The 15,342-nt window shown below is 48.5% G+C and overlaps 1 protein-coding gene across 9 annotated transcripts in view; it reads right to left on the minus strand.

The window, feature by feature from the left end:
• The window catches only part of C13H10orf90 (chromosome 13 C10orf90 homolog), a 246,600-nt gene that overhangs the window by 13,595 nt on the left and 217,663 nt on the right, over positions 1–15,342 (minus strand). For 8 of the 9 annotated variants that reach the window (XM_077126393.1, XM_077126391.1, XM_077126395.1 and 5 more), the window contains 3 exons: positions 10,813–11,103; positions 7,644–7,816; positions 4,488–4,665 (listed from right to left, as the gene is read on the minus strand). In XM_077126393.1, coding sequence (XP_076982508.1) covers positions 4,488–4,665; positions 7,644–7,816; positions 10,813–11,103 — 642 coding nt within the window. The remainder of the gene's footprint in view (positions 1–4,487; positions 4,666–7,643; positions 7,817–10,812; positions 11,104–15,342) is intronic. The other variant, XM_077126392.1, reaches the window with a different exon arrangement.

A 15,342-nucleotide genomic window follows, 5' to 3' on the forward strand; every position in this document is an offset into this window, starting at 1 on the left:
TCATCAGTACAGCAGATCTGCTGGAGGAGGAATTCTGCAGCGGCAGCTCAAAATTCTCCTCGTCTACCGACTGGTGGTGGATTGACTGGCCGGCTTGGCTCCCCTTGGCAGGAATGGATAAGGTGGTTCAAATTAATTCAGGTTAATTTGCTAGATGCAGCAGGGAACACCAGAGTGGCAGGGCATTTTGTCTGTCCTCGGGTGCTTCTAATCTAGTGAGAGTTTTCCAACACCCCCATGGGACTGTAATACAAAGTGAAGGTCAAGAGGAGAGTGAAATGGAGAGATGAAAAAGCTACAAGTGCTCTAATGTTGGGTGGGGTGGGGTGTGGAGGACAGACAGACACAGAGACAGAGAAATTGGATGAGGGTCAGGGAGGGCTTCCTGGAAGAAGGGGTGTTCTTGGTGGATTTCCCACACACTCAAAGGCTAGAGGGATGGCCTGGAAGAAGCACCCCAACAAGCAGTGGGGGGTGCGAGCAGATAGGGCAAGTCAACATGGCTGTGTTTGAGGACATCTGGCTTTCCAAAAAGGCTGGAGAAACGAGTGCAGGGACCACCCGTGACTCAAAATGTGCACAAGTGCTCAGTTTGAGAAGAGAAAACCACCATGCAAACAGCCCTGTGTTATAGGAGGCAGAAGAAAGGGCCTGGGGAGGGGGGAAGAGCTTAACTAAGAAGATGGACTTGAGCCAGGCTTGTCAGATGAGGCAAGATTTCACAGGAGAGAAGGAGAGAACGTGTGAAGTGGAAGGGCCCATAAAAACAGAGGTATGGATAGGAGGTTTGGGGACCCTGGTTATGAATGTTCCCCAAGTTAAGGAAGGACAGAAAATGAGACCAACTAGGGAAGGCAGGAGTGGCAGAGGAGTCTGTCTGCAGGGCGGGGGCTGAAAGCCAGGGAGGCTCTGAGGTTGGGCCCCCAGTTGGGAATGGCTGGGGGCACTGCAGTGGGAACAGGATGAAACCCCAGATGTCTCAACAAGTGACTCAGTGGGGCATGTGCACATACCTACCTACTGCAACAGGTGCTGTAGGTGACACCCATGTTGCTTTTTGTGCATCCTGCCCACCTTAACCTGCAAGGAAGAAGCAAGGACCAATTCTGCAATGCTATCCTCCAGGTAATGGATGGCCTTTGAACATGGACCAAGTCCACCTGGGATCACAGGTACTGCTTGGCATTGGTGGGGAAGCCTGGCTTACAGCTCCCAGAAAACTGGTGAATTGAGCTGGGAGAGGTTTCATCAGCTTTCCTCCATGACTTAGCCAGGGCCACATTTAATTGCTTCTTCCCCCTGAGAACCTCTGAATCTGCTACTTTTCTGTTGCCCCACTGCCCCTGCCCTTGTCCTCATCACATCTTACCTGGACCTTCACTGCTCAGCTCCCTGCCTCTGTAGTTTAGGTTTATTTTGGATTCTAGAATTCTAGGATAAACCTACACTCCATTGCAGCATATATAATGTCTTTAAATCTCTTATTTTTTGGGTCCTTTCCCTCCCCCCTAATGCCCTACACCATCCAGTCATAGCTGAACCGAGCACTCCCAGCCATCGCTCACTGCTCTGCTTTTACAGCCTCTGCCTGGTACGCCTCCCTCCCCTACCACACCCTTGCCCTCCCCACTTGGATCACAATTTACTTGCAGAGCTTGTCCTCATCCTATTGCAGTCCACAGGCCTCCTCCATCACCATCCCCTGTGATATCCCCGAGCTGGGAGCAAGTCTGCTGCCTTGGGTTTCCATGGCAACCTGGGCACAGCCCACCGCCACTGCACAAGGCTGTTTCTTTGAGGTGGGGAGGTCCTGAGACCAGGGCCTGTGCCCAGCCCAGAGCGGGTGCTCCCAAACCACCTGAAGAACAGTTGAATGCACAAGTTCCTCGCATCAGGGCTTTAGCCATGCAAAGGTGGGCAAGGAAAGAGATTAAGGAGTTTAATGGCTTTTGGAGTTCAAGCTACAGGTGATAAGATAGAGACTGAAGACTGGGCTGGATATGCAAGCAGGGCCTCAGGGATGTATCTTCCAGGTCTCTCCCCTAGCCCCCGGCTATACATGGAACCCCCTAGCAAGGAGCCCGAGGCCCATTTAACAGGCACACACGTGACCCCGTGCCTCAGAGCCTCAAAGGCTGCTCAGAATTATTAGCCAACAGGAAGTCTCCCTGTCCCTTTTCCTGCACATCCAGGGACTTGCTTTTCCCGGCAGTACAAGAGCAGGCATTTGTCTGCTGCGGGAACCCTCAGGTCCACTGCAGAGACAAAGCCGTGGGGTGGGCTCTGCCCCGGAAGGGAAAGCAACGCCAAATCTTCTTTTGAACAGACTCCTCGACACTGCAGCCAGAGCTCGTTCATACATATGATTTATTAGCTAATTCAGCATGTAAGAAAAACATCTGCATTTTGCTTTTATCGTCTTGCCAGCAGACAGACTGAAGACAAGACGCATGCTCTACGCTTGTTTAGTGGGGCCTTCAACATCCCCTCACTTTTGCCCAAGCTCTGGCTTCAGAATTTGTCTGATTTGACTGGCCTCAAACAAACACACCTGAAAGCAAAGCTCTCATCAACACATAAATAGCGCAGGGACAGCTGGAATGGCTAGGAAAGGCCAGCCGGCCACATCCCACCGAGCACGTTCGAGAAGCCAGGGCTGCCTTGGAATTTGGGGAATAGAAAGGTACATCAGTGATCTCAACCTATTAACTGGGCCTGATGTCTGTCATCATATCAGGATTTTAAATTGTCATTTATAGGCATTGGAGCTTGAAGGCTTTTTCTGGCAAAATGCCACAGTTGGGTGGCCAAAGCACAATCGCCTTGGACGTTTGGTATGGGGGCACTGCAGACCGTTGGTTGGGGGCACACTGGTGCTTCTGGAAGGCAGTGGACCCGGGAGACGGGAGGCCCAGCACGGGCACTGATAGATGGCACCACTTTGAGGAAACTTCCCCACTGCGTCTGGGTCTCCACTGCTTCCTGTGAGAATGAAGGGAGCTGACTGAAAGGTAGGGGTTTCCATCTGTTGTCCGTATGTGAGTATGTTGAACTCCAAAGTTGTTCTGTTTCATATTTGTTGAACACTGATTTGGTCACCTAGGCATTTTCATTGAGCGGCATCTTCCGAAAGGTTGAGGCAGAGGGGTACACATGCCTCGGACACCCACCCACTTCTCCCCAGGGCAAGTGTAGGCAGTGAGGTCCTCAGGAGTCCCCTGATAGAAGGGTATGAGCTTACAAAGTCTGCACCTGAACCCAGATCATTCTTTACTGAGCTGGAAGCTAAACAGTCCCTGGGCAAACACAGTCAAATTGAGCCTACATTTGCCAGTCAACTTGAAACTCTGGCTAAAGACATGTTTTCAAGTAGGGGGGGGCTGTCTGCATGTTCACCCTGTTTATTCCTTTTTCTGAGCACATGGGCAAGGGTTACTTAGGCAGGAGGGGTAGGTGTTTTGCTGAATCCTTTGCAAAGAGAAGGATGCATTCAAGTCAACCCTTGCCCAAAGTCTTTAGACAATTCTTCAGGCCATGCTTTTGGTGGGATGCCAAAAGACCTACTGGCTGTGGAGCATGGAGGCTGAGATTCTCTGAAACTCCATTTTCCTTTGTCCTCCAGGTTCCCCTGCAAGATCTTGGTAATGTTTGCTAAGCTGCACTTTATTGAACATGGTTATTCCCCCAGGGGACTTTTAGTCAGAACTGTATCCATTGTTTTACCTCCTGAGAGCCTGAACATTTTCCTAGGAAGAAAGATCAAATTCCTCTAGCCAAAGGAATAACGCTGAGATTTCTCCAGGCCTGTAGAGTTTAAGATTTGGCTTGGCAGCCTCAAAATATGTGCTTGCCTAACCCCATTCTTGCCGTCCTCTCTTGTTATTCTTTTATTTAATAGCCTGTTTATGAGCTCTGTGGAGAAAGGACCAGGCCAGTCTTCCTCATTGTTCTCCACCCTCCTAGCATGGGGCCTGGCCCAGGGAGTGATCTTGGTATCTATTCCTCCCAGGATGAAGCAGTGTCCTCCCTCTCAGGTGGGTTTGACTTTGGCCTAGCAGTGCTCAGGAAGCCAGCTCTCCTTCCTCCAAGCACACAGCAGGAAGGAGGTTTCAGGATGACAAATGTTGATGGGGACAAGCTGGAGTCAACATCACAACCCAAGGTCTGCTTTGCAATCTAGAAAAGGCTAAGGGCTCTCACCCATATCTTTTAGGAGCCAAGAATTTGAGCTTGCTGCCCTGGCTGCTGGAGCTGTGTGGCCTCTTTCTCAGCTCTGACGGTAGATGTGTGTCTCATGTTCCTTCTCCAGAATTCAATGCCCTTGAGGAGTGTCCCAGAGCAGCCTTCAGGATGCCGAGATGTGGCCGCTCAGAGCTAACTTGGACCCTGTGCACATCAGCCGACCACCTGATGGACCATCAGCCCCAGGCATGGACTCCAGCCCCAAACATCCCTGCCTCTCCACCCCCCTGCCCCGAGCAGCTTACCGCTAAGAGGATGGGGGACGGTGAACTGTTTCTTGTTGGCACGGACGGGCAGGAGGCTCTGCTTCTGCCCAAGGTTCGCGTCCCGCTGTGCTTTTCTCTGCTGGACCATGTGTTCGAGTTTCTTCAGCCGTTCTTGCGAGCGTGAAATGAACTGAGGTTTATGTACTTCCAGCGCTTCCTAGTTGGAGCACAGAAAACACTTTCTTTTTAAGAAAAGGGATGCGGGAAGGACAAGGACCCATCTAATTTGGCCAAAGGCTGATCAAAAGGGCAACACTTGGGACCCCAACACTGCAGGGAATTAACAGGTCATGATTTCCTCCCAGAGCCTCGCGTGGTGACTGTACCATGTGCTGATGACACAGAGCCTGCTGCAGGGCTTGCCCACCTGAAGCAGATCGGCTCCTAATGAGCACAGAAGGCTGTGGGTGCAAAAGCAAACTCCTACCCCCTTGTTCTTCTACCCTGGCAATTATTTTATTTCCAACAGACCCAAATCTGGGGACTCAAAACTCCATATTCCAAAGACACAGGGGTGGGGAAGGAATGGATGCATATGTTCTGCTGAGGATGAAAAGCCTAAAGAAGCAGAGACACATCCATCCACGAGTGGGAAATGTGTGGCTTTTACAGGCTAAAGGGATGAACTTCTCCTCCCAGGGAGAAAGGGTCTGCAGAGAAAGATGGTTCTGCAAGTAACAGGGAAGAAGTCAAATTCCTCATATTTCCACTTCAGCCTCATCTCTCACTGCAGCCCCACTCCCTACACCAAGCTGAACTCCACCCAGGTCAACTGAAAGAGAACAGCCGCCACTGACCGCAGCTCTGCTCTGTGCTAGACAAGGGGCTAGATACTTTATGGGCATGTGTCATCTCTTGGAATCCCACCTGGACTCTGGAAAGCATATATATTAATCCCCATTTGACAGATGGTGGGACTAGAACTCTAGCTGTGGTCCACACTGGCTTTCACTGTTCTAATCTGCCATTCCTTGCTCAGGATTGCTCCCTGAGACTCTCAGAGGCTCATAAGCCCCAATTCCATCTCCCCCAGAAGGCCCTGTCGGCGCTCAGCCTGGACATTGCAGCACTTCACAGATCATGTGTCTGTGCAAGAGCTGCTGGGCACATTTATCCCCAGGCTCCATGTGTCTTCACTCCACATCCTCACAGCCCCCACACTCACCCCCCAAACCCCAAGATCTGTACAGAGTAGGGGCTCAGCAAAGGCTGGCTATGGTGTGCTGCTGTGGTCGAAGCAGTCCTCCACCCCTCCCCAAACATCTGGGGCTAGAGGGGCAGCTTGGGCTCCTCTCTCTATGACAGTCCCTCTAATGCTGTGGTAGGAAAGGAGTCTTCTTGGCCAACAGGTGTCAGTCGCAACCAGCAACCAGGCACCATATACAAGCTGCTGGGTTATGCTGAAGCTTCAGGAATGTCCCAGGACCTGGGAATGGTCTGCTGGTCTGGCCACCCAACTAGGGAACCCTGGGCTCAAGATGTTTTGGGGCACCATGATGTTCTCATACTAGAGGGGAACCTGCACTTGGGTCTACCTGGGGCCCCACAAGTACAGGGGCCAGTGGATGAATCCCTCATCCCATTTGCAGAGGTTTATAACTTGGTAAAGTACCTTCCTAAAAGTTGTGGCTCCAGGTACAATACACTGTTACTGGGGCTTTCTCTGAATTTGTTTGCCGTCTCTAATTTTTTAAAGTCTGGAGTTTTTTAACTTAAAAAATGTATATAAAAGCGAGATCCCGCTACACACCTATTTGAAGGGCTAAAATTCAAAACACCAACGTAAGTAGACACTGGTAAGGGTGTACTAGCGATGGGAAATCTCACTCTCTGCTGGTGGGAATGCAAAATGGCACTGACTCTTTAGAATTTAGTTGGGCAGTTTCTTATAAAGCTCAACATGGACTTCCCATATGATCCAGCAATTGTGCTGATTGCAAAGGAGTCAAAACTTATGCCCATATAAAAATGTGCATGTAAAAATTTACAGCAGCTTTATTCATTAATTGCCCCAAACTGGAAGCCACCAAGATGCCCTTCAATAGATAAAGGGTGAATGAACAGCAAACTATGGATTCCCCCTAAAATGGACTATTGTTCAGTAAGAAACAGAAATGAGGCCCCAAGTTCATGGAAGATATGGAAGACGCTTAAATAGGCATATTGATTAGTAAAGGAAGCCATAAGCTGTATGATTGCAACTATATGACATTCTGGAAAAGGGAAAAGTACACAGTAAGGAGAAAAGTGGTTGCCAGGGTCTCAAGGGGGTGGGGGATGAACAGGAGGAGCCCAGGGCTTTTGGGGCAGTAAAATGATTGTGCATGATGCTTCAGTGGTGAACATATGACATTATGCATTTTTCAAAACCCGTAGAACCATACATCACAAGTGAATCCTAATGTAAACTAGGGATTTCTGTTACTAATACTGTACCAGAATCAGTTCATCAATTTTAACAACCATACCCCACTAATGCAAGAGGTCAGCAGCAGGGGAAATGGTGTGTGTGGCAGGTGTAGATGGGAACCCTATACTTTCTGCGCAACTTTCCTGTAAAATTAAAACTGTTCTAAAAGTAAAGTTTATTGCTTAAACTTTAAACAATAAAGTTAAAGTGTAGATATTATTAACAATATTAAACAATAAAGTTAAAGTATATATATATATATATCAGGCCCACGATCAGGAAGACTCCAAACAACATCCTCCACATATCCTTTGCCTTGTAGCTATGTGACTTTGGACAACTTCCTTTATCTTTCCAAGGCTCGAGGCCCATGCAGGATGGGATTCAATTCCTTCCTTCTTCCCAGCCTGTCTCCTGCCTCCTTTGTCCAGAGCAGAGCTGCTGATGCCTATGAAGTGACCACCACAGCATCTGGGTCCCGCTAAGTCCTCAACCTAAGCTCACTGTCATTGCTCCGATAGCTACCACTCGGTGTATCATTGGATCCTCAGTCTAATCCAGTGAATATTATCACCATGATTCAAACAATGACTCAGAGGCCTAGAAAGGTTAGGGAGAGACCTGCCCGGCATCACACAGCCCACGAGGAGCATCTGGCGAGTTCATGCATCCCCTGACTCCCAGGAAATACCTCCCCTTGGCAGGGGTCAAGCCAGGTGGCCTACCTGCAAAGTTAAGGGGCTCACAGGTGTCTGCTGAGGTTCAGAAGAGTCTTCCAGCAGTCCGGGGTTCTCTGGTTCCCGGGAAGGGGCTGGCTCAGGGGGCGCTGGCTTGAGCTTCAGCGTGTTTGGGTCCTCACCCTCCTTTATTTTTACCACCAAGTCACAGCATCTATACCCTAGGAAAGGAGATTGAGAATTTCACTTGGAGGGTACAAAGCGATTTTCATGTGGCTTCTGAACACTATTAGACACAGAAGACAATTTTGAAAATAGAAATGCCAGTGGATTATTAATGGGCCTCGTTAAGCCAATGAGATCACGCCTAAACTCAGCCCTCCCCCCACCGCGGGGGGCCCGCTCACATCCCGCCCGACGTGGGCATGGACTAATGACACCATTTAGGTGCTCTGTCGGCTTCTGGTGTTTAAAATGCATTTGCAGGCAGTGAACAGAAATTTTTGTCTTCTGTGCTTCATATTAAGGGTGTCCTGTACAATTATTACAGTTGGCTTGTTTGGGGACAGTGTATTCATCTATCTTATGTTAGCCACACTAATGATATAAGACAGAGGAATTGTTTTCAATTATTTATCCCTCCCCTTAATTTGCCAGAGACTACTGCTGCCTCTACGTTAGGAATTGGAATTATGTCTCTCTCGACACTGGTTTTGGCCTCTCCCTGGCTCCCTGTCAACTTTCCTCTGTGGAAAAGGCCAGGGAATACATGGGATTCAATAGCACCCGGGCAGGACAGCCTTTCTGGTGACCTCTGGTCTCCCCCAAAATGGGCGTCACTGATCACATTCTCCTTTCAATGTGCCCCCCGCCCTTCTGGGGTGAGAGTCCACTCTCTCACACCCTGCTTGCAACCTCACCGAACTCCCCAGTTCTGAAACTCATAGGCTCTTTTCAGCTCCGCCCACCCCCACATGCTGTCTCACCTCCACGAAGCCCCTTGGATCCAGCTATTGGGCGACCTCCAACCTCCAGCCTGACTCCAAATCCCCCAGGAAGTCTCCCTGACTGGTGTCCCCATGGTAGGATGCACGTCACACACCTGGGCAGCTCCCAGGTGAGGCTGTCACCATAGCCTAGCCCCAAAAGCCTCTGAGTCTCATGAGGGCTGGGCCAGGTCATGTTCCCCTGCATCTCTCCCTAGAGCCAAGCACCCCAAAGGAGCTGTGTGTTTAGGAATGGGGGTGGGGGAAGCAATCAGGAGGCGCACATGGCCACGGTCCCCTGAAGCTCTCACCTGAACCCCCAGTCATTCCTGGATTCTCTTTGGCATGACCAGCTGTCTTTACCTCTACTCGAAATCCATCAAGATTTTCTCCTGCCTACATGTCCAAGCAGACAATACTTTCTATGGGTCAAGGGGGATGTTCCCCAACTGTCATCTTTGATGTTCTACCAACACCCCTCTCCTCGGGAGCGCACAGATCCTTCTCCTTCCTTCTTCCCAGCCTGTCCTGTACCCGCAATACTCCTCCCCGTGTGCCCTGCCCTCTCCGCAGGGCCCCGAGGTGGGATGATTTATGCCGTCCACATCACTGATCCCATTCTTCCTTGTGAAATTTTATTCTAGCTCACCGCTGAGAAGCCCTGTGTCTAATCCTTCACCATCCACCCTGTTACCAGAACCAGCAACCCCAGGGCCGGTCCTAATGTACCCATCTTCTTCATTGCTCATGGCTAAGAGATTTGTTCATCGTTTCTTAAAACTCTCTGCTCCTGTGCCCTCCTCCCCAGGACTCAGCCTGTGCTCCCTCGGCTTCCCCTCGCTTCCAGCTGGCCCCCACCACCCACAGGCTTGCCCCCTGCTACCTGCCCTACTCCAGGCTCCACAGCCTCCTTCAAACAAATCTACTTAGTTTTTTCCCTTTCAAAGGCTTGGCCCTGCCTCCCTTCCCAACTCCCTTATTGGGCTTTTAATGAAGGACCCAACCTGACCATGTGACCCTTGCAGACTCACTTGGGGCCCCTCCCCTCCTTCGCTTCTCATCCCCGGCCCCTTGCAGCTTCTGAATCAGACTCAGGCTGCTCTGTGTGTGCCTTTCCCTCAGCCTGAGATGCTCTCCCCCTTGGGTCTGATTTCGGTACCTCCAATCAACCTGCAAGCTCCTGCTCTAATTCATTTCCTCAGCTAAGGGGTCTCCAGCCAGCGTCTACTGGGACATCAAGGCTGCTCTCTGCCTTCCCATCGCCTGTGATGGACTGTGACACCAGTTACCTCCTGCACTGCCTCCAGGACTCCTGGAGGGCAGGGACACAGATGACTTCTCGGCACGGTGCACAGCACCTGGCATACAGTAGGTGTTCAATCAATGCTTATTTATGGATACATGAAGAGAGGGCTAGGGATCAACTTGGGATCCAATGCAAAATTATTTTTCTTTATCAACTACCATAACCCTTTTAACATTTACGACCCTAAGACACAATGTAGTATCTTCCTTTCTGTCCTTATGCATAGTTGTTTGTGAAAACTCTTTATAGAGTGGCCAAACATCTAGGTTTTCCCACTGGCCATAGTAAAAATAAGTTTATCTTATTTTACTTACATGTATTTTATATATAATCTATATTATGCTGCCCTACTCAGCAAGAGGTAGCAGCTTGGCCCACAGAGAGATGATGACCTGGCTCTAATTCTTGGTTTCCCCTTCTGTAACATGAGGCTACTTCAAGGCCATTTGCAAGGTTAATTGAGCTCCTACTCTGTCTGGTGTGTGTTGGGGGGGGGGGGGGCGGGTTACATCCCTCAGCCAGCATCACTGCCAGTCAGGGAGAAGGGACCACACTCTACCTAGTGACTGGCAACTTCTATAGCGCCTGCACCAGCATCTTAAACCTTCTTTTGAGCCAACTGTGGGTGTTGCCATTGCCAGGGCATGGTCTCCTCCACCTCAGGTCAGCCTGGCCTTGGGCACAGGAGCTCTGGGAATCCATAACTGGCACCAGACTTCCTGATGCTTAGGAGACAGAATGAGCCCTGCATTCTAACTTTGCTGGCCCCACCAGGACGGGGTGGCCCCTGTTTTCTTTTGTGTCCCCACGGTTGGAGAAGAGACAGCCATGTATGAAGAGCTTGTATGAGCCAGGTCCCAGGAAAAGGCACCCCATGAATATCCCAAGAAGGAATCATCTCAACCCTACCTCCCTCGCTCCTTACCTTTGGGAAGCTCTTTTTTAATCTCAACACCATTGTCTTCCCGTGGAGATGCTGATAGAGCTTGCAAGGGGCAGAGAAACCCACGCAAAGGGAGTGCGGGTTTCAGGAAGCATCGATGGCGACCCTCTGTGGGATCAAAAAGATTGCTAGGCTGACCAGCTTCACTTGGAGGACTGTCCCCACTGGGAAGGAAGTCTTTAACAGGCAGCTGGGCCACCGGGGGAGCAGAGAAAGTCACATGCATCTCTCCTTGTTGCTTCTCGCTGCTTCCAGAAAATGCTTTTGTTTCTACTAAAAATAAAATGAGAGTTGTGCTCAAAATATCTGACAAGCTCCAAATCTAACACACTGGCTTCTACTGTGCAAACGACCCTCTTCCAGAGCCAGACTAAAAGGGGCTGCGACCCTGCCTCCAGACAAGCGGGAGGAAGGTGTGGTCAGCCTCCCGCCTGGGCTCATGGCTCTCCATGTCTTACCATCATTCCCGGGAACTTCAGTTAAGGAACTTCACTGCTATTATTTGCTGGGCTCGAAAGAGAACATGCTCACCGGTGCCCTTAGAAACTCAAATTACCGAATCCTCAGCAGGCAATAGAGGGGGTAGTTTAGCACATTGACTCCAGGGTTAGACTACCTGGGTTCATACCCTACTTCTACCTCTTATAAACTATCTCACATCATCTATAAATGGAGATAATAAAATACTCTATTTACAGGACTAAAGGGGATAATCCATATAAGGTGTTTAGCACAGTGCCTGATATATAGAAAACATTTAATAAAGGTTAAACGTCATTACTGCAGAAATATTGATGCTCACTTATGTCCTAGAGCCAGGGCAGAGATAGGAAGTCTCCATCAGGTCACTGTGGATCCCTCTAATAAAGCAGCGGATCTAAAGTCACATACATAGGGTTGCCTGCTGCAACCTGGTAATATCAAAAACCTGGAAACTACCCAATGCGTACCACTAGGGGACTGGTTAAAGGTCCTGCAGCAAATCCCTGCTTTGCAGCAGTTATAAATCACATGGTGGATAGATGCTACTGTGTAGATATGGAATAATCTCTGAGACATTATTATGTGACGGAAGCAAAATGTGGGACGGTGTGTCAGGTTCCCTCCTCAGTAGATGCTTGTTTGTGCAGAATCCTGTGGAGGAACACAGAAGAAGCTGGAAAGAGTACTGCCAGGATGTGCTGGTTTATAAGGAAGTATGCCCCCTAGAAAAGCCATGTTTTAATCAAAATCCCATTTCATAAAGGTAGACTAATCTTTATTCAATACTGTATGTTTGAAACTGTAATCAGATCATCTCCCTGGATGATGTGATTTAGTCAAGCGTGGTTGTTAAACTGGATTAGGTGATGACGTGTCTCCACCCATTTGGGTAGGTCTTGATTGGTTACTGGAATTCTATAAAAGAGGAAATGTTTTGGAGAATAGATTCAGAGAGAGCAGAGAAGAACGACATAGCCATGAGAGCAGAGAGCCCACAAGCCAGTGACCTTTGGAGATGAGGAAGGAAAACGCCTCCCAGGGAGCTTCATGAAACAGGAAGCCAGGAGAGAAAGTAGCAGGTGATGCCTTGCTCACCATGTGCCCTTCCAGCCGAGAGAGAAACTGTGACTGTGTTTGCCATGAGCCCTTACAGATGAGAGAGGAACCCTGAACTTCATTGGCCTTCTTGAACCAAGGATCTTTCCCTGGATGCCTTAGATTGGACATTTCTATAGACTTGCTTTAATTGGGGCATTTTCTCGGCCTTAGAACTGTAAACTAGCAACTGATTAAATTTCCCTTTTTAAAAGCCATTCTGTTTCTGGTATATTGCATTCTGACAGCTAGCAAACTAGAACACTGGGGAAGGGCAAGGCAGAGCTGGGCACTAAGAGTAGAAGAGATTTTCTTTGCTCTGCTTGCCCTTCTGTACTGTTTATGTTTTATTTTCCCTTTTCCTTTTGGAATACTCTCTATATTTTTTTAAAGATTTTTGTTTGTTTGTTTGTTTTTTAAATAAGACAGTGACTCTCCACCAGATATCATCCCCTGCCCCCACTAGATGAAGGGAGAGGATGTGCTAGAGTCAAAAGAAAACATGCAGCCAAAGAGAGACTTTTCTGACTACTTATTGATCAAGCCTCTTTTTGTGGATTCTGAAATGTCCACTCATCAGCCATGAAATTCTCCTCAAGGGGAGACATCTTAGGGCAGGGCAGCTCAGAGCATTTGTTTCTTCCATATACAGTCCATGCAGGTTGGACTGAAAGTTCTCCACGCATGCCCCCAATTTTAAACTACGCCACTCCTGTAACGAGCCATCTTCCAACACACGTATAGGCTTAAGTCTTAAGAGAAGCCTGAAAAGGAAGTAGCCTCTCCTGGGCATTTCCATTCCTCAGATTGAAGCCCAAAGCCTCTGCCCTGAGCCTGACACGCAGATGAACTGGGTCCCATGAGTTTCCTTTAAATAGTAGCATTTCCTATATTCCCTTTTCTAAAATGTATAATTCTATTATTTAATATTCTAGAGCTCCACTTCCCAGCAAACTTACCTACCCAGAAGTGAGCTAAGGAGTAGAAGTTTTTTTTTTTTTTTTTAAAAAAAAGAAAGATCTTGCCAAAGAGTCATAAATCCCTTCTACAAAACTCATATCCTTGGCTCATAGAAGTACCCCTTGGGCCATCACACAGTGCCCAGTTTTGCTTTTTTCAAACTCATTTTAATTGTGAGATGTATTAAATTTACAAATTAAGGATGTTCAACTGAGGGCCCGCAGGGGTACTCTGGATTAGGGAACAGAACATACCCATGCCAGTGACGTCACCTCTGAACCACGCTTGGATCACACACCCACTCTGCCCAGACACAACCACTAGCCTGGATTGTCTGCTTGTCTCTATTATTTTCCCACCTATGGAGGTCTTTGTAAGCAATATATTTTCAAGGCCAAAAATCTGAGCAGCAAGTACACATCTAGCTGTTTTAAGAAAAGGACATCATCGCCTCTGTAACACAGAAGCTTCCAGGACAAGAGATTCCCTGGGCCAGGCTCTGGCATTTGCTCTCCTGAGAGTCCGTGAGATGCACCTCTGGGGAAGACCACGGCAGGGGTGGGAGAGCCCAGAAACACTGAGGCACCACTGTCAGGGCATCCAGCCTGGGTAGAGGTGGCCAGGTCTACTGGCCGGCAAGAGTGGGGTCAGGGCAGTGGGCCATGCTGGCCCCATCATGCTCCGTCGATAAATTGACACTTCTCTGTAGGTCAAAGTATGATACTTCTCTGCAGAGAAATGTCGGTCCTTGGCTGACCCAGATCGTGGAAAAGTGAGTGAAAGTGGAGCCTCGTCAAGACCAGCCAAGAACAGAGATGCATGCTGGCCAGGCTAGGACCGTGCCAGCACCTGCAGACCCACAGTACAGAGTCAGAGAAAGTTGCCCCTTCTCAAGACACTTCGGCTGAACAACGTCATAATAAACCCATTTAATAGAATAGAATAAAATGAAGCTTTTGGGAAACCTCCAAATCTTTCTCTCTAGAGGAGCCCCTCACCAGCACACAACCCTAGAACCTGTGGCAATTTGCCTCACAAGAGAAAACCGGATCTTCCAGAATGGCTGCTAGAGAGAGGTTCTAGCACAGCAGTAAGGTGTGGACTTTGTCACCTGGATCCCAAAGGAGAGCAAGGAAAGGTCTTGTTCTGGGGCAGAAGCAAGAACCCAGAGCCAACTGCTGTTTGGGGCCATTTGGTAGCCCTGAGGCAGGTAAATAACACATTGAAGACATTTCAGAAACACTTGTAGCCAAATTTGTCTAAATTGTGGTTAAAGGGCTTTGGCTTGTAAGATAAAATTCCCACTGTCTAGAAAACTTGTCCATGTAGAAAAATATTTCTCCTTGAGGGTTAGGATCTTGGTGTCATCCTCCTTTCTGCCTCCTTAAAACAAACCCAAGCCACTCACCCATTCAACAAGACATTTCTGAACTAAAGCAGATCTCCTTGAATCTAAGACACACACTTTCCCCACATCCTAATGCCACTAAAATGGAAGCATTTTTATAATTCACATTTACTTGTGATTATGAACAATTAACATCGTGCTGTTTTTTTACCTGAGAAGCTGGACCATCTTATACTTGACCGTGACTTAGAAATACAGAAAGGGAAGCTTGTATCAATGTCTCAGAGTCATCAGTATAAACATCAATTCCTAAATTCAACTACAGGGTTGGCCTCAGGATCTCCTGAAGATCCTAATGTAATTTAATTATCCTAAAAAAAAAACGCAAACAGACTTCCTCCACCTGGTACCACCACCTGAAAGCTCTTCTGTCCTTATTTTACTAGAGTTTACCATCTTACTCCCATAACTATAGCACCGTAACTACAGCATCTAATTGAAAACCAAATAACTGAGCTAAGGAGCATGATGGATTGATCAAAAGGAAACACATTCTGAATGGCACCTGGGGTGGGGGCACGAGGTCCCACCTGGCTTTAGACGTGGCTTTGTGGCTCTCCTCCATT

Source organism: Tamandua tetradactyla, chromosome 13 (genome assembly GCF_023851605.1).
Source record: "Tamandua tetradactyla isolate mTamTet1 chromosome 13, mTamTet1.pri, whole genome shotgun sequence".
In the NCBI taxonomy this organism is placed as follows: domain Eukaryota; kingdom Metazoa; phylum Chordata; class Mammalia; order Pilosa; family Myrmecophagidae; genus Tamandua; species Tamandua tetradactyla.